This window comes from Pipistrellus hanaki, assembly GCF_964339955.1.
Source record: "Pipistrellus hanaki genome assembly, chromosome: 8".
Classification (NCBI taxonomy): Eukaryota; Metazoa; Chordata; class Mammalia; order Chiroptera; family Vespertilionidae; genus Pipistrellus; species Pipistrellus hanaki.
In genome coordinates this window covers 60818171-60842645 of record NC_140510.1, presented here as the reverse complement: position 1 = coordinate 60842645, position 24475 = coordinate 60818171, and the positions used below count along the sequence as shown (strand labels likewise).

The 24475-nt window shown below is 41.1% G+C and overlaps 1 protein-coding gene across 1 annotated transcript in view; it reads right to left on the bottom strand.

Annotated features, from left to right (window-relative positions):
- DNER (delta/notch like EGF repeat containing) overlaps nt 1-24475 on the bottom strand; it is a 214956-nt gene that overhangs the window by 49470 nt on the left and 141011 nt on the right. The window contains exons 7-8 of the mRNA XM_084891823.1: nt 15873-15986; nt 5270-5494 (exon numbers count right to left, since the gene is read on the bottom strand). Of these exons, the coding sequence (XP_084747949.1) occupies nt 5270-5494; nt 15873-15986 (339 nt within the window). The remainder of the gene's footprint in view (nt 1-5269; nt 5495-15872; nt 15987-24475) is intronic.

Genomic DNA, 24475 nt, shown 5'->3' with positions numbered 1-24475 from the left:
AGAAAGAAAGAAAGAAAGAAAAAAGAAAAACCAAGACTAACAGAGGCCAATTGCATGGCTATTCAGTGATAAAGCTGGGACTTAAGTTCAGCTCTTCTTAACTCTAAGCCCGGGCCCCTTTCCATCACACCTGGGGAGAAGGCAAGGCATGCCAAATTTCAGGTCTCAATTCCAGATGCGTGAAAAATGTTAGCCACAGGATCATAATTTTCAACCAAAGAACAAAATAAGAGGCAGTAGCTTAGTCACAAAATAGTTTTAAATAAGTCCCCACATGACCTCCACAGCCATGAGCTTAATGAGAATTTCCCAAATTTAGTCACTGCCTAGTGCTTCAAACAGAGCCGTCCTCAGAAATGTTCTGGTTAGTGACATCAATGGATAACAGTTGCCATTTCTGACCTTCCTTCCAGCTAAGATGATGTGAAATGATTTGCTCACAGACTGTGCTACATCCTGCTGCCAGTAGGTAAATTTCATACCTTTACAACAACTGTTCAGTCAAGAATGTGTTTTGAACTATTTGAATTTTAAGGGGAAGCCAGGAGCAGAGGAAACAGAAATCCCTTCTAATTAAAGGCAAGTTCATTAACACTTTCATACATATGGATGAGCCATTTAAAGCAAGGTTAAGTGAGCAGCCTTGTGAAAAGATTTTTAATGTCAGGAATCTCATAAAAATTCCGTATGCTGCACCAGCCAGTGCCCTTGACTCATTACCAGTGTCCTTCGATCCCTCGGATTAATCCCTCGGGTCACTAGCCTTAACAAGGTGAATATCATAGGTCCCCCATAAATGCCCCCCATAACTAGATTCTAAACATAATGGAGAGGAAGAATGGTCATGGAAGAAGTTCAGAACACCATCAGGATGTAGCATTTCTACACTTAGGTATCTCAAGTCTTAACTATAGAGAGGGCAGGCAGAGCAAGACTGAAGCTGCAATTGGTGAAGATGCAGCTGGCCATTGATTTATTTATGGAAGCAGGAGATGTTTAGTATTTTATTTTTATCTGTACTTAGACAAAATTATGAAATGGCCTTGTTTGTCTCACTTGGTTATGGCCTACTCGTGACCATGGCTGATGCCAATGTTGTATGTGAATGCTTACATCCTTATGTCCAACAGGAGACACAATGCCAGGCTGTGAGCACAGAACCAACAACTCCAAGGCCTGCCTGTGAATGTCCAACAAGCTCCCAGATATGAGGGGCTTCACCTTTAACAATGTGAAGATTTAAACTTTTTCTTAGGGAAAGTACAGATTATGAAAAGTTATGACAGCTGTGGTTAGGTAGACAGGCTTCTAATTGGGATCCAGATGGTGGGCTGCTATGGTTTGGAACATAACAAAGGAAAGGCCTGGTACTAAGATTAGGATGTGGGGAAAGGAGACAATATATTCCATATGAGCTACACCTCTCAAGAAGAACGCGACATGCAGATCAGGCCCCTCCTAGAGCATGTTAAATGTGAGAACTGGCTCCATTGTAGTAAACCTGGCAAAGTTTTCCGGTTAATAAAAGGTGTCAGTTGTCCACAGTATTTATCCAAGAATCTAAATGCCATTGGTATTCATTAGTGAGCTAGATGTCTTCAGATCTTTGCAGTTGTATTTTTTTCTTTATAGCCGTTGAATGGCTATTAAAATTCTGACCATTGAAGTCTTACCTTAGATTCTGTTTCCAGCAGACATTAATCACAGTGCTGATAGCATCAAGTCTACATTAAACAGAAGGCAGAAATGCCAGCTGTGCCTTTAGCCCTCACATCCCAGTAATGCAGCCCACATGTAGAGCATATGAAAAAAAAGAAAGAAAACAGTACACGAAATCGTGCAGTTTCCTTTTTAAAAAATTTCATTTGGAAAAAAAAGTCTAACCTTCCTTTCTTGTAAAGTCTGGAAGACCTATAGTGAAGAAGAATACGTATGGATACACAATGGGCAACTTGTCCCAAGTCTAGTCTGTAACAATTCCTGAACATACCGTGTTTCCCCAAAAACAAGACATCCTCCGAAAATAAGACCTAGTGCATGAAAAGATAAGACATCCCCTGAAAATAAGACCCAGCGCAACTTTGGGAGAAAAAAATTAATATAAGACACTGTCTTATTTTCGGGGAAACAGGATACTTATATTTCCATGTAGAAATCCTCTAATGAGTATATTTTAAATTCCTTCAACAGTAACGTAAGGCACATTCTAAGTGTCAGGGTTAATTTAATTCAACGAATAAGGTTAAAATAATAACAAGTGTATTAGGCAGGGCCAAGGACCAGTGAACCCAGGCAAACCATCTCCCTCTTCACCAGGGATTCCTTCTGGTATTGGTCAGCATCCAAATGGCATCTCCAAATGCCACCATTATACCAAGAACCCATGAAACACATGGCTGTCACCTACACAGGTGATTTCATGCTGGCGGGTGACTCTCTACACAGCAGCACTGCCTCCCATAATGTTTTCAGGGCTCCACGTTCTCACTATTTCCAGCCTTTGAGAGATTTAAATTTGCTATATTTTTAGAGTACATGTGGCCTGTCACTTAGCAGCATCACTGAAAGATAACATCTCAGTGATTACACAGGGCTGACGTTTTATTATTTGATATTAAAATCGCATCCGAAATCCCCAGCCTAATAAGCTCAAAATGAGGTTTAAAAATAAAGCACCTGGCAGATCTGATTGCAGTCACTCAAATGACATTTTGTTAGCTGGCAACTCATTATCAAGCTGGCACGGTTTCAACCCGCTGCCTTTCTAGGAATGGGATCCGTGTGCTCTCGATGAAGGTGATCAGGCTGGCCACGCTTCAGCTAGACACCCCATTTCACCTATTCTCACAAGGGTCTTCTGTTATGCAAACTAGTAGGAAAGCAATTACATGCTCCAAAAGATTAAGACTAGAAATTTCACGATCAGAGTATTTTCATTTTCACCTCCTAAAATGTAAATTCTTATTAGATATTAAGATATCTTTTTTCACATAATGTCACCTAATGATTGGAGGAAGCAACCCCTCAGAAAGGAATTCTGTCTCCCAAGCTCAATGAGAGTCCAGAAGGTATCATGAGATGAAATACATGCTTCTTCAGCTTTTCAAGGCCACTTAGAGGCTGGATACTGGCTAGTACCAAGCTAAATGCTCTGAATGGACATGAATGAAATTTGAGCAAAGAACAGCAGGACAGAAAAGAAGAACTTAAACAAGAGATACCCCCTCCCACCTCATAGCTTGAGGAGAAATCTCCATGGATGGAAATAATGGGGAACAGCTCATATGCCAGAAAATGTGCTCCATGCTCCCACACAACAGAAGAACATGGTCACAACCTGAGCCAGATCTAATCTGGGACCCAACTGTAATTGAATTGACTAGCATTTAAGATGTTATTTATGAAAATGAAAACTGAAGCCCCAAGATGTCCTGGTAATTTCCTATGGTAACAGTCAATAATTGGGGATCTCAGAGGGAGGTCCTCTACCCACCTCGGCCACTTCTCCTAGGATGGAGAGAAGAACCCTAGCAGAACAGTTTCTATTTAGGACTATGTCAGCCTCCTCACCCAAGCTGAAACCTGTCTTTATATATTATTGTTAAACAACATCTTAATAATATTGAAGCATATTAAGTAACATTTTATATTAAACTAGAGGACCAGTGCACAAAAGTTGTGCATTGGTAGGGTCCCTAGAAGCTGACAGCTACTGGCCAGGGCCTCCCTCCCTTCTCCCAGCCAGCCCCATTCCCTGGTTGAACTCCCAGATGACCTCCCAGGCCAGGGGACAATTTGCATACTATGCTTTTATTATATAGGGTAACTATGTTTAAATGCTTAAAAATAAGCCAACTAAAATACAAGGGAAATTTTCCCACATTTAAGAAAGGAAGTCCGAGGAGAAGGGAAGGAGAAAACGAAACCGCCTTTTGGTCTTGTTGAGAGGGCGCTGGCAAGACTGAGGGACCCCCTCCAGTGCACGAATTTTGTGCCCCAGGCCTCTAGTTGTTATATAAAGGTTACTAATAAAACACACTTCCTGCAGACTGGCATGGCTCAGTGGTTGAGTATCGACCTATGAACCAGGAGGTCATGGTTTAATTCCTAGTCAGGGCACATGCCCAGGTTGCCGGCTTGATCCCCAGTGGGGGGTTGTGTAGGAGGCAACTGATCAATGATTCTCTCTCATCATTGATGTTTCTATCTCTCTTTCCCTCTCTCCCTCTCTGAAATCAATAAAAATATATTTAAATAAATAAGTTAATTATTTAAAACACACACACACACTTCCTCTTACCCCAGGGGGGAAGACACATACAAAGATAAGAAATATGATGTTTTAAAGACAAGACAAGTGATACTGGGTGATAGCTGGAGCTCAAGGGAAGGAAAGCTGATTCAGCCCCAGCAGAAGTTTTCAGGTGACATGGGAGACAGAAGAGAAGGTATCCATGGGAGAATACTGCATGAGCAGGACCAGGAGTCAAGTAAAACCAGGGAATTGGCCTCCCGTGCTGGTGGGTCAGGGATGCTCGTGGGAAATCATGCTGGCAGTATTCTAAAGAGCGAGCTAGTGCAAGGATAGAGACCCGGGCAGAAATGAAGCGGAGGAAAGAAAATGGGCAGGCGCTGTTTTCAGACCACACCAGAAGGCGGTGCAGACAAAGACTGACTAGTAACCATTATGACTCTGATTATCAAAACTCACACACACACACAAAAAAGCAGGACAATGCAGAACACATCTGGAAAATAAGTGATAGAACTTTTGAACATTCACACAGGCAGCTGCAGTTGCTATAACATACTGTGCATGGAGTATGAATTTTACTAGAGGATAAAATTCTGAACAGAGAGCATTCGGTTTTTTATGTGCATTAAAACAGAAAAACATATCTCATTAACCTAAGAACCCAGTATTAAAAGATATGCAATATAGCCAAAGCTGTAGAATGACCTTTAATAAAGTGTTTAAAAAGATAATTAAGCTGCTATAAGATCAGGCCTGTTTTTAATTTTCTGTATTTCGCTTACTTGTGTGTGTTTTTTATTGTTCTACGATCGTGAAGTGCTCATAAAAAGGGGAAAGGGTATTTTTCAAACCCTGCCAAGAGTAAGTCTACAAAAAAAGTGTGTCATAAATGAGTGGAGGTCAATTACACGGACAAGTCAGCATATTCAGCAGACCAGCATTTGCTCAGTGCAAGCGAGAGTCAGAAGTCTGAGATTGGGGCGTGAAGGACCTACGGTGACGGCTGGTACCCACCTGGGTCACAGAGGCACTTGTAGCTGGTGCCCACGCTGCGGCAGGTGCCGTGAGCGCAGGGACTGAGCGCGCAGAAGTCCACCAGCTGGGCACAGGCGGGGCCGGTGAAGCCGGCGCTGCAGCTGCAGCCAAAGCGCACCCCGTCGGCGTAGCAGGTCCCGTTGTTCTGGCAGGGCGATGAGGCGCACGGGTCCACCTTCTCTTCGCAGGCCGAGCCGAAGTACCCTGCCAGGACACGCAGACCCGGAGGATGGGTTAAACATTTTCAAACTGTATTTACACATAACAACTTGTAAACTTGTGAATTGATTTGCCAATTAGTCCATTAATAGTCTGCAGGTATAAACAAAGGCAGGTATGACAGGTTTTCTTCGTGTGGGTAATTGGGGGTTAAAATATTAAGTCCTGTGCTTCCAGTTTTCTTGCAATATAAAATAGGACTGCTCAGATGTATAGACATGCAGGGACATGAACACATGTATATACGCATACATATGTGTGTGTCTACGTATTACTATGCAGGGATGGGGAACCTTTTGCCTATCAATGGCCATTTGGATATTTATAACATCATTCGATTAATATAATTTACTTACTACAAATGTATGTTGAGGACACATATGTAACACCTTAAATAATAAAGATTTTTTTAAAAAAAAATGTATGTTGCTATAAAAACATATTTTATTGAATTTCAAGTCCTGATTGTGGTTGCCTTGGCAGGGCCAGACCAAATGATCTTGCAAGCCTTATGTGGCCCGCGGGCCAGACATTCCCCACCCCTGACCAGAGAGATGCCAAAAATATATTAACAGTGGATACCTTCAAGAAAGTGGGACTGGGGTGAGTGCAGGGCTTTCACCTCTTATTTTATACTCATTGCTGGGGAAAGATATTCCTCACTTTGCTTTAAAAGGTAAAGATATAATCCTGAATTTTAAAAATTAAACTTATGTAAAATAACACAATAAAAAAACCTTTCTCCCATCTTTATTCCTTTGTCCCCCATTCCCTTCTCTAGAAGCAACCACTTTTGGCAGTTCTTGAATATATGTATATATATATTTTTAAGTTGGTTATTACACTAATTACACTGTGGTATATCCATACACGCACTAGGAAATATTCAGCAATGGAAAGGAACTAAGTTATGATTCATGACACACCATAAATCAACTTCAAAAAATTATGATTGGTGAAAGAAGCCAGCTACACAACATATAATGCATAACTTCATTTATAAGAAATGCCCAGAAAAAGCAAATTTAAAGATATAGAAAGTAAATCAGTGGTTGTTTGGGGCTGGGATGAGTTGACTTCAAAAGCCATGATGAGTCTGATATAAATGTTTTAATGTTAGATTGTGGTGATGGTTGTACAACTCCATATATTTATTAAAATGCATCAAACTATACTCTTAAAATGAATGATATCTATGATATGTAAATTATACTTCAATAAATGTTCTAAAATGTATTCATTATAAATGTGTTTAATTATATAGGTGATTTTTATTTTATTTGTGTGTGTGTGTTTCAGTATTTCTCATTTTTAAAATGTTACCTATTTATGTGTGTGAGTCTTTAGGCTTGTGTGTCCATGTAGGTGTTTAACAATGCTTTAGGTAAAATCTATTTTTCTTTTAATATTTTAAGAGAAGTTGAAAATTAAATGAAGATTCAAATTTTAGAAACAAGAGTTAAAGAATTTTACTCATATACAGTTTTTATTACAATATTCTATTTCATGGTTTTTATCTCCTTTAAATTTATATTTACCCATCTGCATGCAGAACTAAAAATCCTGGTAGTTTCTGTTGCTATTGTTAAGGACATGGAGAATATACAAAAGTTGTTCCCAGACTTAATTATCTGAAGCATCATCCAAAAATTGGCATAATCAACATGGTATTCTTCTGTCCAAAATAGAAAATTCAAAAATTATCTAATGCTATCCAACATTTTATAACATTTTGGGTAGTTTTTAATTTTAGAAATAATCCTAAGAATGTATTACACAATCAGTTTTAATAACACTTGAATTCTCCCAAGAGTCCCCTTACAGCCTAGAGTGGAATACAGTTCTATCCTTCATGAAATGTTTTCCATTTCATTCTGACTGCAAAGGAGACACTTAAACACGCCGTTATTACCATAGGACAAATTGAGCAACCAAAGCAAGTCCTGACCCTTCTAGTCTACTACTGCCCTGCCCCAGAAACAAGGCTGAAATTACTTTTTCCATAAAGTTGTTGTGGATTCTAAAAAGATATACGTCAAAATTCTTAGAACAGCTCCTAGTCCAATGCTGAATGACTGAATAAAAATGGTAGTAAGAACCCAAACAGCTGACATCCTCTGGGAGCTCCAAATGGGTTCAACCACATTCATAAACACATTCAAACTCCAAAACACAAAGAGCCCAATATATTGTAGGAGAGCAAATGGAATACTGCTTTGTGGAATCTATAATAACAAAAGCGTAAAATGCAAATCAACTGAATGGCCAAATAGCAGAACAACTGTCTGGACGACCAAGCTAGACACACACTGGTGCCAGGCCAGCCAAGGCAGGTGCGATGGGATTGGTCGGGGGCCCTGCCATTGCCCCATGATCAACCAGCAGAGGGAGGCCCAGGACGATGGGGGGAGGGGGGACGGCTCTGAGATCAATCACCCCAAAGAAGGAGGCCCAGGCTACTGGGCCAATAGCACTACAGTGGGTGGGCGGGGCCTTCCTCTGCAGGGCAATCCATCATGGTGCTCCCACTCTGCAAGAGGGGCAAGCTGGGCTGAGGGAACCCCCTCCAAGTGCATGAATCTTGTGCACCAGGCCCCTAGTATTATAATATAAGTAAAAGATAACAATAGCAGTGTTTCTAAAATGACTAAAAGATTGATAAATTAGCCATACTGGAGAAATAATATGTAGTCCTAACTGGAAGCTAACATATTTGAATTAATAATCTCAATTGAAGGTAGAAAATAAAAAAACTATTTGATATGTTAACCAAAAAATGCATTAAGAATAATGGAGATAATGGTATTTCTTGTTTGGAATACTTTATTTCAAGTCATACAAACCTCATACGATGGACATCAGGAAATATTAAAATGAAAATACCAGAGCTCCAGAGAGAAACTCAAACATATGGGAGAAATACCAACAGTGGAGAGCTTTAAAAACAACTCACTGTAATAAGGGGAAGTTTAGAAAAGGATGAAGTATTAAAGGATTAAAATGGAGAATAAACAAAACAGAGCTACAAAGGAAATCTCTAAGGAATGCAGGGAAAATCCAAAAAAAAACAACAACTATAATTTACTTAGTTGATGTTACTTCAAGTTTTATATCCGAACCAGTATTTATATATGCTGGCTGACCATTTATTCTGTAAATAAAAAAGAAATCAGCACCCTTGAGATATACACATTATGGAAATCACATATTTAAGACCCAAAGAAAGCACTTCTGGAAGACTTTAAATTATACAACAATAGAGTTACTCTATGGGGAAAGCTATCTAGATGCCAGAAGTTTCTGCAAGATTGGTAAGGGGGAATATGCAATAAAGTAATACTAGAATTTTTGCTAACCCTGTAAAGATCATCTATAGGAATGATATGTATGGGCACTTAAAACCGAACTTATGATTTCACAGTCTTGGCAAATGGTTCCAGTCAGACATTTAGAAACTATACCTGATTGCTTCTTGTCCCTTAATCCCCATAACTAACCAGTCAGTGGATAGTAACAGGGTCTATTTCCAAAACAGTTTGTGAATCCAGTTTTATATCATCTCACGGCCACTGTTCTAATCAATTATCTTTCCCCTCATCTATTGTAAGTTTCCTCTGGTGAGCATTCCTGTTCTATTTTACCCCTATAACCCATTTCCCAAATAGCAATGAAAATGATTTTCTTAGAATGTAAATACCATCATCACTTCTTCCTTCCATGGGCAACAAGTCCTACAGGCCTTGTCTCAGCTGACCACTCTGAGCCCTCTCTTTCCAGGAGCTGGCCACGCTGCTTTCCCTTCAGTTCCCAGAAATGACAAGCCATCTCCCACCTGGAGCCTTGAAACATTCCAGTGCCTGGAGGTTCCTGCTCATACAGAGGGCTCCTTTTAATTCTCAGTTTCAGTGCTGGACAGACAGGCTTTCCCTGACCGCCCCATACCAGGTATATACCCCTTGCTTGTTCTGTATCTGTTCGCCACCTTCACAGCACTTTCCTGACTTTGTGAGATGTAGTTGTATATTGGTTTTACCAGAAAAATAGCCATTTCTCGTCCCCAACAAGATCCGAGGCCTCCTAGAATAGGAATCACGTGGGTTCCTCTCACCCTAGAAGCTCAGCACCCAGCCGAATGGCCACACAGTAAAAATTTGTGGAATAATTGAGCAGATAGAAAAATGGACGAGTGACAGAGGACATTTTCTAATAGATTTATTCTACAATAAAGAAAGTTGATTGAGAAGTATGGGTTAGGTTTGGGGAGTTACAATAAAGGAATATGAAAAGGGTAAATATTAGTCACTATCTGCTCTGATTAGAGATAATATAAACAATCAGTGAACCAAAACAGTTTGTGAATCCAGAAAATTTGGTGCCTTGATGAGTTAGTTGCAAAAGGGAAGCAAAAAGGAGGTCTGCAGAAACTTGACTCTCAAAGAATTTAGTTTTTAACAGTGAAGACAGAAGTACATATCTGCGATGACGCGAGAACATTGTGAGGCCACTTTTTTCTTTCTTCTGCAAACATGGAATGATTCCAGCAAGAAGTGAGGTTGGAGGGACAGGCCCGGCTGTCAGCATGGGATCAGTGTGTGTGGCACAGGCTCTGAGAGCAGCAGTGATTGAAAAGAAGGAAGGATTGTTAGGGGTGCGCAGGCCAGGAAAACCTCATGGAGAGCTGGGGTTTGCACTGGGCCTCAAAAAAAGCCCTGGACTTGGTTGGGCAGACAAGGATGAGAAATGATATTGGGATCAGAGAAGAGGTTTTGGCTGATGTTTATGGAAAACGTAATTGGGACCACATTTGTTCTAGTTCTAAGAAAGCAGACAGCTATGCATGATAAAAAGGAGAAGGGAAATATGCAGGAAAAGCAATTATAAAACCATCAGATGTAAAAGACCCAAGAGAATCACATTTAAAATGTGACTTTTAATTTTTAAGAAAATCCATGTGAGAGAGTAAAAATTATTTGAAGGACTTCTTAGCAGAACAAAAGGATGAATTTAGATCTAAGACAGGAAAATGAAAAATAATTAGGAAATAGAGAAATATTAAGTTAACTTCTCCCCAGTTTTGACTAAATATATAAAAGTCAGAAGAGATGAAACTTAAAGTAGATGAATTATATGAACAAAAATAATTGCTCATTAACAGTTGAAATTTAGAGGTTTAATGAGAAAGTTTTGCTATTTCCTTTGGGCATTCATTATCTAACATATTTAGATATAACCTATAGTCATTGAGGCCAGGCACTGCTTCAAGACCTTGCATGTTACTGAGGAAATAACTTGTAAAATCATTGACCAATCTGTTCCACAGTCTTTACTCATATTGCTACAAATCATCCCTCTTCCCTTCTCACCTCAATTACACTAGTAAACACCTGATTTCCTACTTCCAGTCTCAACCTCCTTTAATTCACTCTCCACACTGCTTGCAATTAGGGATAGCAGAACAACACAAATAGATTATATCCAGTAGCCTCAGAATGAAATGCAGACTTAGTATGGATTATAAAACTGTTCATGATGGGGCCTCTTGAGCAGACATGTCATTTATGTTCACTTTCCACACTCCTCTTGGCCTTACTGAAATATTGACTCTCCCTCAAATCATGAACTCTCCGGATCTCCTTGCATTTTTAACCCATCTTTCTTTCTACTTAGAATATCCTATGTGGATTATGACTCTTTGTAACTGAGTAGATCAACATGAATCTAGAGTGATTGTCTCTCTAACTTCCGACTATCATGTGCCAGCCCTAAACTGGACATCAGAATGGTTGCCAAGGGGAAGAGCTCAAGGTGAGGGATTTAGGACCCAGGCATTTACTAAAAGTGAGCTGCTGCCGGCCCCTGCTGCTGATGGGAGAAGCAGGCAAACAAAATTCCTTTCTGTGTTTTTTATTTAAACAATCTCAGAGAAACTGTGCTAAGGGAAAAGAATAGGGGGAAGGAACAAAAAAAGAAATAAGACTTAGTTGTAAATCACAAATTAATCAGCATGTACCAAACATAGAAATAAAATTTTGCACTTAGTTAATAAGTCTTTATATCCAATTTTGTTTCCAAAAGGTGAAACCACATAGCACAGGGAACTCCAAGGGAACAGCTACTAAAATTCCTAAATGAAATGGTGAGTTAGGGATAAAGCCAAATTTTAAAAGAATAAGAACAGTATTGCATTCAGGCATGGTATGAGAACATGTTGCATGTTTCTTACGTAAATACATTCCATTTTATATGGTCCTAAGAGAGGGCTGTTACCAAACTCATACATATCAGGATTCTGGGGGGAAACAAACAAATCCTAGAATTGGATAACTCATAAACCTTTATTGGATAGCATGCCCACTTCCCGAGCAATACACATTAATCTCAGAGATAATTTTTATGACACGTGTGACTATTGCCTATAAATCCCTTTAAGATGGGAAGCATTGCCAGTGGCATGAGTTGAATAAGAGAATTTACGTAGCTAAATTACTCAAGACTATAAAATGTAGAAAAACAAAAAACAGTTTGGATAAATCTTTGGAGCATGTAGCAAAGGGATTCAACCTTCAGGGCCTTTGGCTCAACATTAAGTTTCAGACCCAGACCTTTCTTAGAGTGCTTAGAGGTTTTAAAACTTCTCTCTATAAATAATACTTGAATAAGCAAAATGGATTTATTATCTCAGCAAGGGGATCTCAAGCAGATATATCTAAATTGAAGAATTTTAGGAATGGGGTTCCTTAAAGGTAATAGTCAAACCTCATCATTTTATAAGAAAACAATGTCTGGAAGAGATAAAAATTGTATGACTCACCCAAGGTGATATGATTCATTCTCCATAAGCATCATTATCATCAACATCATCATCAACTTCATCATCAACATCATCATCATCATCACTAATATTTATTCAGCACTTACTATTTGCCAAGCACAGGACTAAGTCCTATTTTTCACACCTATTTACAAAGGGTATACCAGTATTACCCCCATTTTCTAAATGAGGAAAAGGAGCCTCAGAGAAGCAAATAGCTGTAAAGGTACATCCAAATATCAAACCCATAGTGTAACCCTAAAGACACATTTGTAACCACTCCACTCTCCTGCTGCATCATCAGAACCAGAATCATGTCTAGTGGCCCCCATGTCAGAGGAAGACACCAGCTCTCACTTTGGCAATGGAGTTTCCAAGTTATAAGATGTGCAATGTCTGACAGTAAATCCAATGAGGCATTCTAACAGTTATAGGTCTGAAAGAAAGGAGTCCCTAACTGCCTAGTACAATGCATGCCTTCATGGCTGCTGTACAAGAGCAGTTACTATAAATTATATGTGTCTATAATTCTCTCAGGAGGTTAGCACTATAAAACATCTTTACATTCATGCTTGAAAACAGTGGTTGACAACCTTTTGGACCTCACAGACCACCAGTGGTCCAAGACCACCGGTTGGCAATCACTGCTTATTTATTTATTTATTTATTTATTTATTTATTTATTTATATTAAATTATTTTCTGTGTACATATTTTAACATTGCCCCACCCTCCCATACATACCCTCCCTCCCCAGATATAAAGACAGTAAAGCAACAAGCAGACTGTCAAATTACAGCAGGGAGGGTAGGGAGATCTATGGGAGATAAGAGATCAACCGAAGGATTTGTATACATGCCTATAAGTACAACCAATTGACGCAATCACTGCTTTAAAACACATTGGAGAAATGTCATAGGAAGCTTCATATTCTCACTTTGGTCTTCTATTATCATGTGCCTTTTATGGCAGGTAGATTTCAGGAGAATTATTAGATTATATGAGAGGTGCCCTGTGTGATGAGAATGGTCACAGATGCAGAACTGACAATGTTTTCATCTCCATTGATTTATTTTTATTCCTCATTAATTTATGTGATATTCTACTTCTTCAAATCACCAGGTCCAGGGAGGGAGGATAAAAATTGGAATGCTGAAGGAAAAATGATGGCTCTAAGTAATATTCAGATTTTACTTTTATACAGATTTAAAGATATTTATGTATGCAAATACAATAGGCAGTAATGATAAGTATAAATAATTAGATATCTGCAGAATTAAAATGCACTTAATTCTCTAAAATATATGAGCTTCTCTCCTTCTCAAATCCTATCCTTCAAAATCTCTTTCCTGCACTTCTACAACAGCCCCCAAACTTTTCTCCTTATTCCCACTCTTGTTCCCCTACAATCTATACTGCTCCAGGATGAAATTTTCAAATTCCCATTAAAATATATCAATGGTTTGGCAGTGATAATTATTAGAAAAAACAATCATGATAAAGCAACTAATATTTATTGAACTACTTTCTGGTAGCAAGCAAAGCAATAATAACAAATATCTTTAAATTCTGGGGTTGTAAAGTTCTCACACAAAAATCTCTTGTGGTCCCAGAATGGCCCTGTGAAGGAAGCAGTACCATCACCTCCCACATCTATATATATAAAAACCTAGTGTGCAAAGTGTCCCCTTGGGAGTTTGATCACTCACTATGGCATGCACTGACCACCAGGTGGCAGCATAGAATGAAGGGAGGCCCTGGCCGGCAGCCGACAGCTGCTAGGGACCCTACCCGTGCAAGGATTTCTTGCACTGGGCCTCTAGTCTACTAATAAAAGAAAAACTGGGTCGTAGAGGGGGATTAATGATTTTCCAGCAGTTGGGTAGCCAGTGACCCTGAAACCCACCCTCGGCTATGGCATAGACTGCAACCAGAGTTGGATGGCTACCATGGAGTGCAGGGTGAGGCACACTGTGAAGAACTCAGAAGTGATCTACAGACAAGTGATGATGGGTGCTGCTGTATGGCCACCAGCCATTCCAGTGTTTCTAAGTTTTCCATTTGCTTCAGAGACTCCACTGGAGGGTGAGGAGCAGGACTCATCCCACACATTTAACTCCATCACCAGGACTCATCCCACCCACACATTTAACTCCATCACCAGGACTCATCCCACACATTTAACTCCATCACCGTTGTGACCACAGTCATCACAAGCACATCCAGCTACAAAGGAACACACCAAGGCCAGCTGCAACCACCTGGCTCCTGCACCCACTCAGGTAAGCAGGAGCCAGGAGCCAGGATTCATCTTTACCTGATGCTCAGGTTTTCACAACAATAATGAATATGAGACACTGCCGATATGAGATACTGCCAATCACAGGTGCAGCTACCAGCAGCCCTGAGCCCTCAGTGGGCAGTGGCCTTTTATCAACACCCACCCAGTACCCTTGCCTTCCTGCTATCTCACAGTCAGGGGAAGCTTAGGGTCATTTTGTGCACAGATATGGTTCCTTCCACACTCATATGCTAAATGCACCCTCTACAGAGGATGGCATGCTATTCTGTGTGGCTGTCAATGTCACTTCACTGGATCAGGAGTCTACATGCTGGTTTTAAGAAGGAAAAACTCTAATAGATGCTATTCTTGCAACATCCAAGATTTAAGTAATTCCTTCCATAACATTCCTCCTAGCAGAAAGAGAACCAAAACTTCCTCTAAGTACAAACTCATTCCTTGAACACCAGCTTGATAGCTGTGATTACCCGCCTGCTTCTTCAAGTGAAACTTCACAATGTAAAACTATTTTTACCAATAACAGTAGCACTGAAGAAGCATTTGAGATCTTACTTCTCAGTAGCTGTCATCAGTTTGGTTAAAATAAACTCTTACAAAACAATTTTTTTAAAACTAGCTCTACAGCCTTGGCTAGTATGGCTCAGTTGGATGGAACATTGTCTGGTATACCAAAAGGTTGCCGGTTTGATTCCTGGTTGGATGCAGATGGGAGGCAACTGATTGATGTTTCTCTCTCTCATGGATGTTTTTCTCTCTTTCCCCCTCTCCCTTCCTCTCTCTCTAAAATCAATAAAACCAGGTTTTAAAAACAATAGCTCTAAAGATGTGGCTTTCCAGGTGACTCAAAATTTCTGAGATGTTATAAAGTTAATTTAAAATCAAAAGCAGGTGAACTTTACTCTGAATGTTTTTTATGTGAACTGGCATCAAAAACCAATAATTTAACAAATTATGAATCCTAAGTGAAATTCACCATTAGAAGGAAATTTCATTTTATTATATTCATTTTCAATGTATAAATAAAAATCACAGAAATTCCTAGATTATGTCTATTAGTCAAACATCATTTTAAGTCATTCTAGCATAAAACTAATTTTATATATATAAATTATATATATATATATTTAAATAAATGGAACAAAATAGGAAACCTTATGGAGTATTTTTCAAAAATTTAAAGTATAAAGCTCATCAAGTAAGTTCATGATTTAAAATGAAAAACAAAGGTACTCCTGGGGCAATAATATTTACCTTCTGGACACTGGCAGGTGAATCCACTGAGATTAGAAATGCATGTTGCTCCATTTCTGCATGGGTCTAGGATACAATAATCAATCTTGGACTGGCAAAGCTCTCCGGTATAACCTGAACAGAATTAGAAAGGTATTTTATATAATAACAAGAAAGGTATTTTATTATGCCAAAGCCACCATGAGCCATCCCATAAACTGATGGAGTTAAGTGATGCAGCCCTGTCCAGGTTGAGTTTCTCAGGTGAGTGGTTCTCCACTGGTGATTCTTTCCCCATAGAACATCTAGCAATATCTAGAGACATTTATTGTCACAGCGATGGGGGTGCTATTGACATCTAGTGGGCAGAGGCCAGGGATGCTGCTAAACATCCTACAATTCACAGGACAGTCGTCAGCAACAGAAATATCCAGCCCAAAATGTCCCTAATGCGGGAGTTAAGCATGCTGGTTTAGGTCAATGAGACACTCATTTTGTTTCAGTGCCTCTCATCATTGATTAAACAGAACTTAGTCCTTTTACAAAGCAGAGAAATAGCTCCTTCAGAACATTTTTCAGAATCCTTCAGAATATTTACAACCTCTAGAAAGTTAAAGATCATTTTACAATTAATTATTTGAATATATAACTTTAATTACTGAGGGATTTATAATTGTGATATTCAACAAATAAATGAAATAATTAGCTCAAAGACAGATGACCATTGGAAGCACTGATGTCTCCTTATAGGGAATTAATCACAAAGGTTTATAATTTCTTTGACGAACATTGTAGCAAACAAAAAGGATATCAGAAAAGTTGTGCCTCGGGATATATAGTAAAAACATCTTTCGAGGCCGTGGCTGGTTTGGCTCAGTGGCTGGAGTGTTGCCTGCAGATGGAAGGGTCTCGGGGTTCTTTCTATTCTGGCCAAGGGCATATGCCAGATTGAGTGCTCAATCCCCAATAGGGGGCATGCGGGAGGCAGCTGATCAATGATTCTCTCTCCTCATTGATGTTTCTATTTCTCTATCCCTCTTCCTTCCTCTCTGAAATCAATAAAAAAAAATTAAAAAAAAGAATGTCTTTCAAGGATATATGAGATGAATGGAGAAGCTCTAAATTGAGGCTTGGTACTTTTAGCAACTGACCCTGAGAAACGACATTAGATAAAATCAAGTTTGTATGCTAGTACATATAGCCTGGCAGATGGAAGAAGACTAGACACCATCAAGGAAATGCATTGAGCTATAAACTTATTCAGTGAACTCACTACCAGATTACATCTGGTCTGATGTAGACTTAGAGTATTTAATTCTATACTAGTGTGTATTTAAGTATAAAAATATAATTTTAAATTTATCAGTGTATGGAAGGAAAATAACTAAGCTCCCTGTGAATGTCAGAATGGCTTCCAGGAAAACTACATTCTGGTGATGTTTTTTGACTGTTTTCAAGATAACAAAAACCACCCCACTTCCACCAGCACCCCCACTCAATATCTATATTGCCCATACTCTTCCAATGAAGGAAAACCTGGTGTTTATTGGCAAATTGCAGGGGCATCCTCAGTTGGGTTCTATTATTAAAAAACAAGGCAATCGATCAGTGGTTTTCCTAAACCTTCTCCTTCCCTGCACAACTATTTTTGTGTATTATGTTTTCCTCACGATTTTGCTACTGAAATAAAAATAGGCCTCTGCTGTTGCCTTCACTCTGGGGGCAGAATGTAATGGCTTCTTCAGAAGCTTCTAGGGTGAGAACTGTGGTGAGAGCTCTTTTTAACATTCCTATCTTTTAACAGGCTGACCTAGGTGGTGAGGCCGCGATGCTGGGTTTGTCCTGAGAGCCTAAAGCCCCAGGAGAGCCCACCAGCCCCAGCCCTTGCTCTGAGGGAATCTGAGCAGCCAGGGCTGGGGCTCAGCCACTGTTGCTGAGACAGATGCCTAATATTAGCAACTGAAGTAAGACATAAATAGCAGGGATTCGCGTGCCATCAACATGGTCAATCTCAGAGGCATCCGACAATATTTAACAGAAAAAATGAGTAAGATCTGCTGGCAGAGAAAAAAACAAAGGCATCTGAACAAATGGAAGCATGATTTAAAAACCAAAGGCAAAGAACAGAAGAGCTCGAAGGCCCACCTGTGAGAGGAAATGGATAAATTATAAAATGGGTAGGAAAGCATGAGAGAAAGCTGACAGCACAATTAGGAAAATTAATCTCAAATTCATCTCAACAAGTACACAGGCAAAAGGCACAGTGGGAAGCACGGTGGTTGGAGGAATGAAAGGTCCAGGATGATGACGCTCCAATCAGCTGAGTGAGCAGGGCAATTCCCTTCATCTCCCTGGGGTAAAATGGGGATAATAATACCTGCCCCCTCCGGGGTGGTTGTAATAACTGAATGAGAGCAACGCCAAGGAGCAGGAGCCGCTCCTATCAAGGGCAGCCTTGAGTCCACAGTAGCTTGCACCACGCCTGGCTCAGTATTTTTGAATGAATGAATGATTTATGGATTTTAGCACTGCCATGCAATGTGCCAATATTGTTTGATCTCCACTTTGAACAGGCAGCGGAGAGCAGCGGTTCTCGCAGTGTGGTCCCCACCCAGCAGCAGCAGCCTCCCTGGGAACTGGCCACCAATGCAGAGTCACCAGCAGCACCCAGACCTGGGGAATCAGAGACTCTGGGGGTGGGGCCCAACAATTTGAGTTTAAGACACACTCCGGGTGATGATGACACAAAGCACATGCTAAAGTTTGAGTACATGTGCATGCTAAAGTTTCTGGCCTGGAAAACTAGCAGAAAACAGTTTTTAGTAGCAAATATGAATATTTGTCATTTAAGAATTACACATGTAATGGAGATAACAAAGGAAAAGGATCAGAGAGTGAAGGTCAAATAAAATATATCATGTCAGAAAGCCCTCGGGGACTGCACTGTCCACACATGCTTTTTATTTGATGAGTAGGAACCTCTGAGGCTCAGTTGCTGTGCCTGTCATTGCATTGTTTGCGGATATGCTTCCCTATTCTTTAAGAGCAGGTGTTAGTGATTTTTGCCCCCAGCTCCCAGCACAGAGCCAGGGACACCACAATACCCATTACATAGTCATTATCGACTGCCTAAGCACCGTGCACTGCTATTTTTTTTAGGTACTCTCTTTCATTCTACTTTCCTCAAACCTAAGTAAGAAGCAGTGATATTGATATAGGCCAGACAGCTTATGACACCTGAATCTTCTAATCTGGTGATTACAAAGGGGAAGAGATTTCAAGAAAGTTCTTTTCATTTGAGTAGGTCCCGATGACTCGCTGAGAAACTTAAATCAAAGAGGAAGGAAACCAGAAGTTAATTAAGAAATACACCATGGGACAAACAAGTTAAGGGGTGGACTTAATAATATTCATCAGTTGAATTCTAAACCAAACTACAGAGGAGGCAGTCAGTCGTTCTTTCAGAAAGGTTTGTGAATGAAAATTCAGGGGATGCAAAGGAAGTCTGCAAACAGTTCCTGTCTGCAGAGAGCTTGCCCTCCAGTGAGGAGAGAACTAGTCACATGAAACAAACACGTGTGATCAAAGCAGGGGAATGGCACCCAGTCAGGCACATTCAGGTTCAAGGCTGGGCCAACCGAAGTGTTGGGGGACAGCGGGAAAGGCTGGGCATAGGTCCTGACAGGCCTTAAGGGCACGGGCTGAGGCTCTGGGGTTACCACTCGTGGCAGCGTCTGTGAAGGTTTCTGAACAGCGTGCAGACAGAGAAGGTGCATTGTGGATTCGTCATCCCCTGTTCTCATTCACTTCAATTTTAGGGGGAGCTTTAGTCTCCCGTCCCTTCTCCCAGCATCAGGAGCTCCGGTGTAGACCAAATGAGGGAACTCCCGAGGGGCCATCAAAAACCGGGATGTGGGATGGTGGGAAGAGCCTCGGGGAGTGAAGGAAGAGAAAAAAATTCTAATCTTTCTCCTTCAAGAGGCTACAAATAGGTGCCCTTAATAGGTCACCTATTCAATGCCAGTTGGGCATGTATGTGTGTGTGTATGTGCATTTGTGTGTGTTCATGTGTGTATGTGTATGTATGTGCATATTTGTGTGTGCAGGTACGTATATGTGTGAGTTCTCTTGAACTCTTACAAAGTCATTACCATTATTCTATTTCACAGATAAGTAAACGGTGGCTCAGAGGAGCCAAGTGCAGCTGGTGAGTGATTCCACCTGGACTGAAACCAGGACTGCAGACTCCAAACCCCACACTCTTCACTCCTCCCTGTGTCTTTTCTTTCCCTCTCATCAGGCTTGTTTGAAAAACTGTGAGAGACAGCAAGGCCAGCCCTGCGGCAGGGAGAGGAGGCAGAGTGGCCTGGTGGGTCTGGATCTCCAGGTCTGGCAGAGGAGAGAAGGAAGTGCTGAGGTCCCACGTGGTCCAGTGTGGCTCACCAGACAGGGAGACCACAGGGCTGAGGCCAGCTCTCCAGCTGGAGGGAGTAGCACAGTGCTCAGTGCAAGCAGCCAGCTATGGCCTGACAGTGACAATGACAGCAGCTGACACCTGCTGAGCACATGCTGTGAGCCAGGTACCTCTGTGGGCACTCCACACCCATCAGTTTATTTAATCTTTACAACAGCCACCAGATTGTGATGCTTGGAATTCTGTCACCTATTGAAATTTACCCAGTGATCATGAGTAATTTCCCCGAAGTCATGCAGAAAATGGGCAGTGAGTGCAGGCTTGGCGCTGGCAGCCCACTGGGCTCTCCCAGTTCCGGGCTCCGGGCAAGCAAGACAGCATGGATGGCAGAGAAGGTAGGCAGGCTTTTCACAATCATTCCAGCAGCAGATGACAATGACTCGAATCAGGGCATTGGCCAAGGAAGAAAAAGCAAAGTGCAGAAGCAAATGGGGATCATCATAAATAAAGCAAACCTGGTGGCTATACAAAGACAGATGAGCCGAGGGCATCCATCTGTGAAGACTGAGCTTCCAACCTAGGTGACAAGGATGGTGATGGGACCGACAGAAACTGGAGCCCATCAAAAGTCAGGCTGGCAGTGTGTGTGGGAGGCAGAGGGGGAAACACAGTGGACAGGTGAGGTGGTAGCAGACACCCTGTCCAGTAGGAGTGCTGGAGCAGAAGTGACCTAAGGCTGGAGGGAGGGTCTGGAAGACATCCACTTAGAGGTAAAAGCTCAGAATGAGTGACTGCTGCTAAGGAGAGCAGTGGAGAGGAATAGTAAGGACTGAACTCTGACTAGAGGGGAAAGGAAGGAGGGGAGGGGCTGGAGAGATCTTAGGAGACAGGATACAGGGCAGTGTCTGAAAGCCAGGTGAGAAACGCTTCCACAGAAATGACAATCATGGGCAGGATGAGGAATTAGTGAGGACACCGCCCATGACCTTGGAGAACTGGTTTCATGATACAAAGAGAAAGGAAGAGTGAGGGTGTGGGTAGAAAACTACACATTGGGTGTAGACCACTATGTGGTAGAGATGAAAAGGATGAGAGAGGAGGAGGAAAAGAAGGTGGACACAGCGGGGCAGCAGCAAGGACTCACTACATTCTTGCTTGTTTGAGGGACTGATATTCAGATGAGAGCCGTGAATTCTGTGGCCAGGAGGCCAGGGAAGGGTTGGGGAGGGTGATGGAGACAGCAGGGAGAAGAAGACTGAAAAGGTTGGAAGCGGAAGATCCTGGAGGAGGAGAGAAGGAAGAGCATATGGAGGGTGGAGTTCACAGCAGCATTATTCACAACTGCCAGCAGGTGGAAACAATCCAAATGCCCAGCAATGGATGTATGAGTTAATGAATTTGGTGTATCCATACAATGGAATATTATTCAGGCATAAAAAGGAACAGATTTCTTGCACATTTCACAACACAGTGTTACACATTGTCCTTTGTTCCCTGCTCAAACAGTGGTGAACACATTGTAAGCAACACATTCACAGCCAATGATGTCCAAGCTTCCTGCTCCCTTCATCACTCACAGGAAATTCACAAACCTTGAATATGTTGGTAAAACACACTCTGACCTAAAGATGGGCAGAGAAGGAAGTGACCAGAATTCCCGTTTCTCTGGGAGCTCTGTGACCTTGGGCAAGTCCCTCAGCCTTGCTTCTCACACTCCCATACAGAGGCAAGTCCCGAGACTCCTTCCATTCTGAAACTCTGACCTAACCTGCTTTTTAAAAACCACACTCAAGACCCACTAAGGTGCTCCCTTCCTGAGCCAAGTGAGCCTGGGTGTGCGTACACTCCGCAAATCTGCTCAGGATGTATCTCCAGGAAGAGGCGACCCCTTTCTAACTCACGACACAAAGGCACCGCAAGGCCATCTGAGCAGCACTCTGTGTTTAATTAAACAAGTAAAGCCGGGCAGGAACACGCACTCGTTCCCCTTGCGTCCAAAATAACAAGGTCTTAAAAATAGGCTGAAATCACCAATTAGCTGAACAATGAGGTGCTCCGAAGTTGAAAAATGCTTTGCATGGTGCTGATAACATTTTGGCAATGGTGGCTCTGAACCTGCATCATAGCTATCCTTTGCAGAAAAAGAAATAGCTCCTTTGAGGAAAAACCATATTCTTCAAATGAGAAGGCTTTTCTGAAAATAAATCCTGATTTAAAAAGCTAACATTCAAGTTAATCATTCATTGTGTGTCTGTTGCATGCAAGGCACGGGGCTCGGCACTGGCAGGGAGTGGAGGGATGAAGAGTAATGCAATATGATGTTGCTGCCCTCAGGATAGCCATGACCTGGTGTGGGTGGGAGGCAAAAAAAACATGTGTATCATAGGAAGGAGCCCAGAGAGAGTAGGCAGAGGGAGAGGGAGGAGAGGCAAGGAAATTGAGCCTCAGCATGCCTTGTATAGAATTTCATTTTATTCTAGTCATTCACTCATTAGGGAAATCTTTATTGAGCAGCTCTATGTGCCTGGCTAGGTACTGGAGGTACATGTCCACAGAACAGACCACAAGCTTACATTCTCAATTAATACTCATAACGAGGTATTTAATACTCATTCTCATTTAATACTCATGGCGAGGGTTGTTGTAATCGCCTTGCAGAGAGGAAGAAGCAGGCCCAGAGAGGTTAGGTAACTTGCCTATGGAGCCCAGCTAGAAATGGCAGGGATGGAAGCAGGATTTACACTGCTGGCTCCAGAGGCTGTTGTCAGTGGGACATGCAGGGGTCAGGGCTCCAGGGCAGATGATACTGGGTCTCCTACCTCTGGCGCTTAGTGCTCTTGTAACCTCAGGCAACAAGCAGGGAGGGTCTCCCTGAAGCTCATCCTGTGGTGATGGAAAATAACCCACATTTAAGGTCCGATTGTGTGGGATTTATGATTGTCATCTAGGCATCTGGCTCTAGAGCCTGTCCTCTTAAACAGTAAGCTATAATTTAAAAAAAAAAATCAAAGAGACCTTTCTGATTCTGTTCTTCACATTAATGTTGCCACTAATCTTGTCTTTACAACAGTCTGTAGCTGCTGTTCATTCATTCTCACATCATGCCCATATCCTCTGTACCTCACCCCTGCCAACCGGTGTCACTTGAGAAAGCTCTTAGGTCAATGGAAACCGAGTGGCACCGACTATCACCAAATATGCTGCTGCCCTTCAGAGAGTTTGATAAATTCTAATTACCCTCCCTTGCTTTGTTCCTCTATGTAGTCTTAGAGAGACCTCAGAACTCCTGTAACCTTTATAACATCCCTGCGAACAGGAGGCTGCCAAGGCTTAGACAAAACCAATAACCTCCTGCTGGCAAAGCCAATAACCTCCTCTTAGATTTTCCTACAGTAGTGATGCTGTTGACAATCCCCTTCTTTTTGAAAGTATTCCAAAAAAGCTTTAAAAAAAATCAATTACACCTGCTAAAAACTTCCTCCACAAAATAGAAATTTTACTGACCATATTCTATTATTAATTTTCTATTGTATGTATATGGCATTAGTCAATGTTTTACTATTGATCAGTGTTTTACTATTTTCTGCTTTCCAATAAATTGTATTAAAAATGAAAACTATAACAGTTTGTTACTTAACCAACTCCACATCCAATGCACCATATTCATTCACAGATTACCCATGACTTAAAAACTGCTATCTGTACTGGCATTTGATGTAGAAATTAGAGCAAAATACCAAAATATTAGCAAATTTGGAGCTGAAACTTCTTGGCTGAAAATAATATTTTCACTCGCCAAGAAATGTTCTCCTCTCAAGAGAAACGGTTGCTGAGTCAAGGCTACGTCTCTGTGAAAAGACTTTATTGGGGACTTTTATTCTCTGATTTGAATTCATTCATTCATCAAACAAGGTAATTCCTCATGATCAAATGTCAACAATCAGAACACAGCAATATACATTTTTCAAAAGGAAAACACACTTCCCACTGTGTGTTTCATATATCTGGAGCATCAAAGATCAATGTGTTGATGTTAATTAACTGTACATGGTTCTTCCACAAAGGACATATACCTTTCCTATAGAAAATAAGTTTTTCAAGGACACTCAGAACTAAATTTAGTATAAAACTCCTCACTATGAGCAACCAGTTCCCTTTCTGGACAAAATTGCCTAATACCAGTACTTTTTCTTTTAAGAAGAGACCTGTT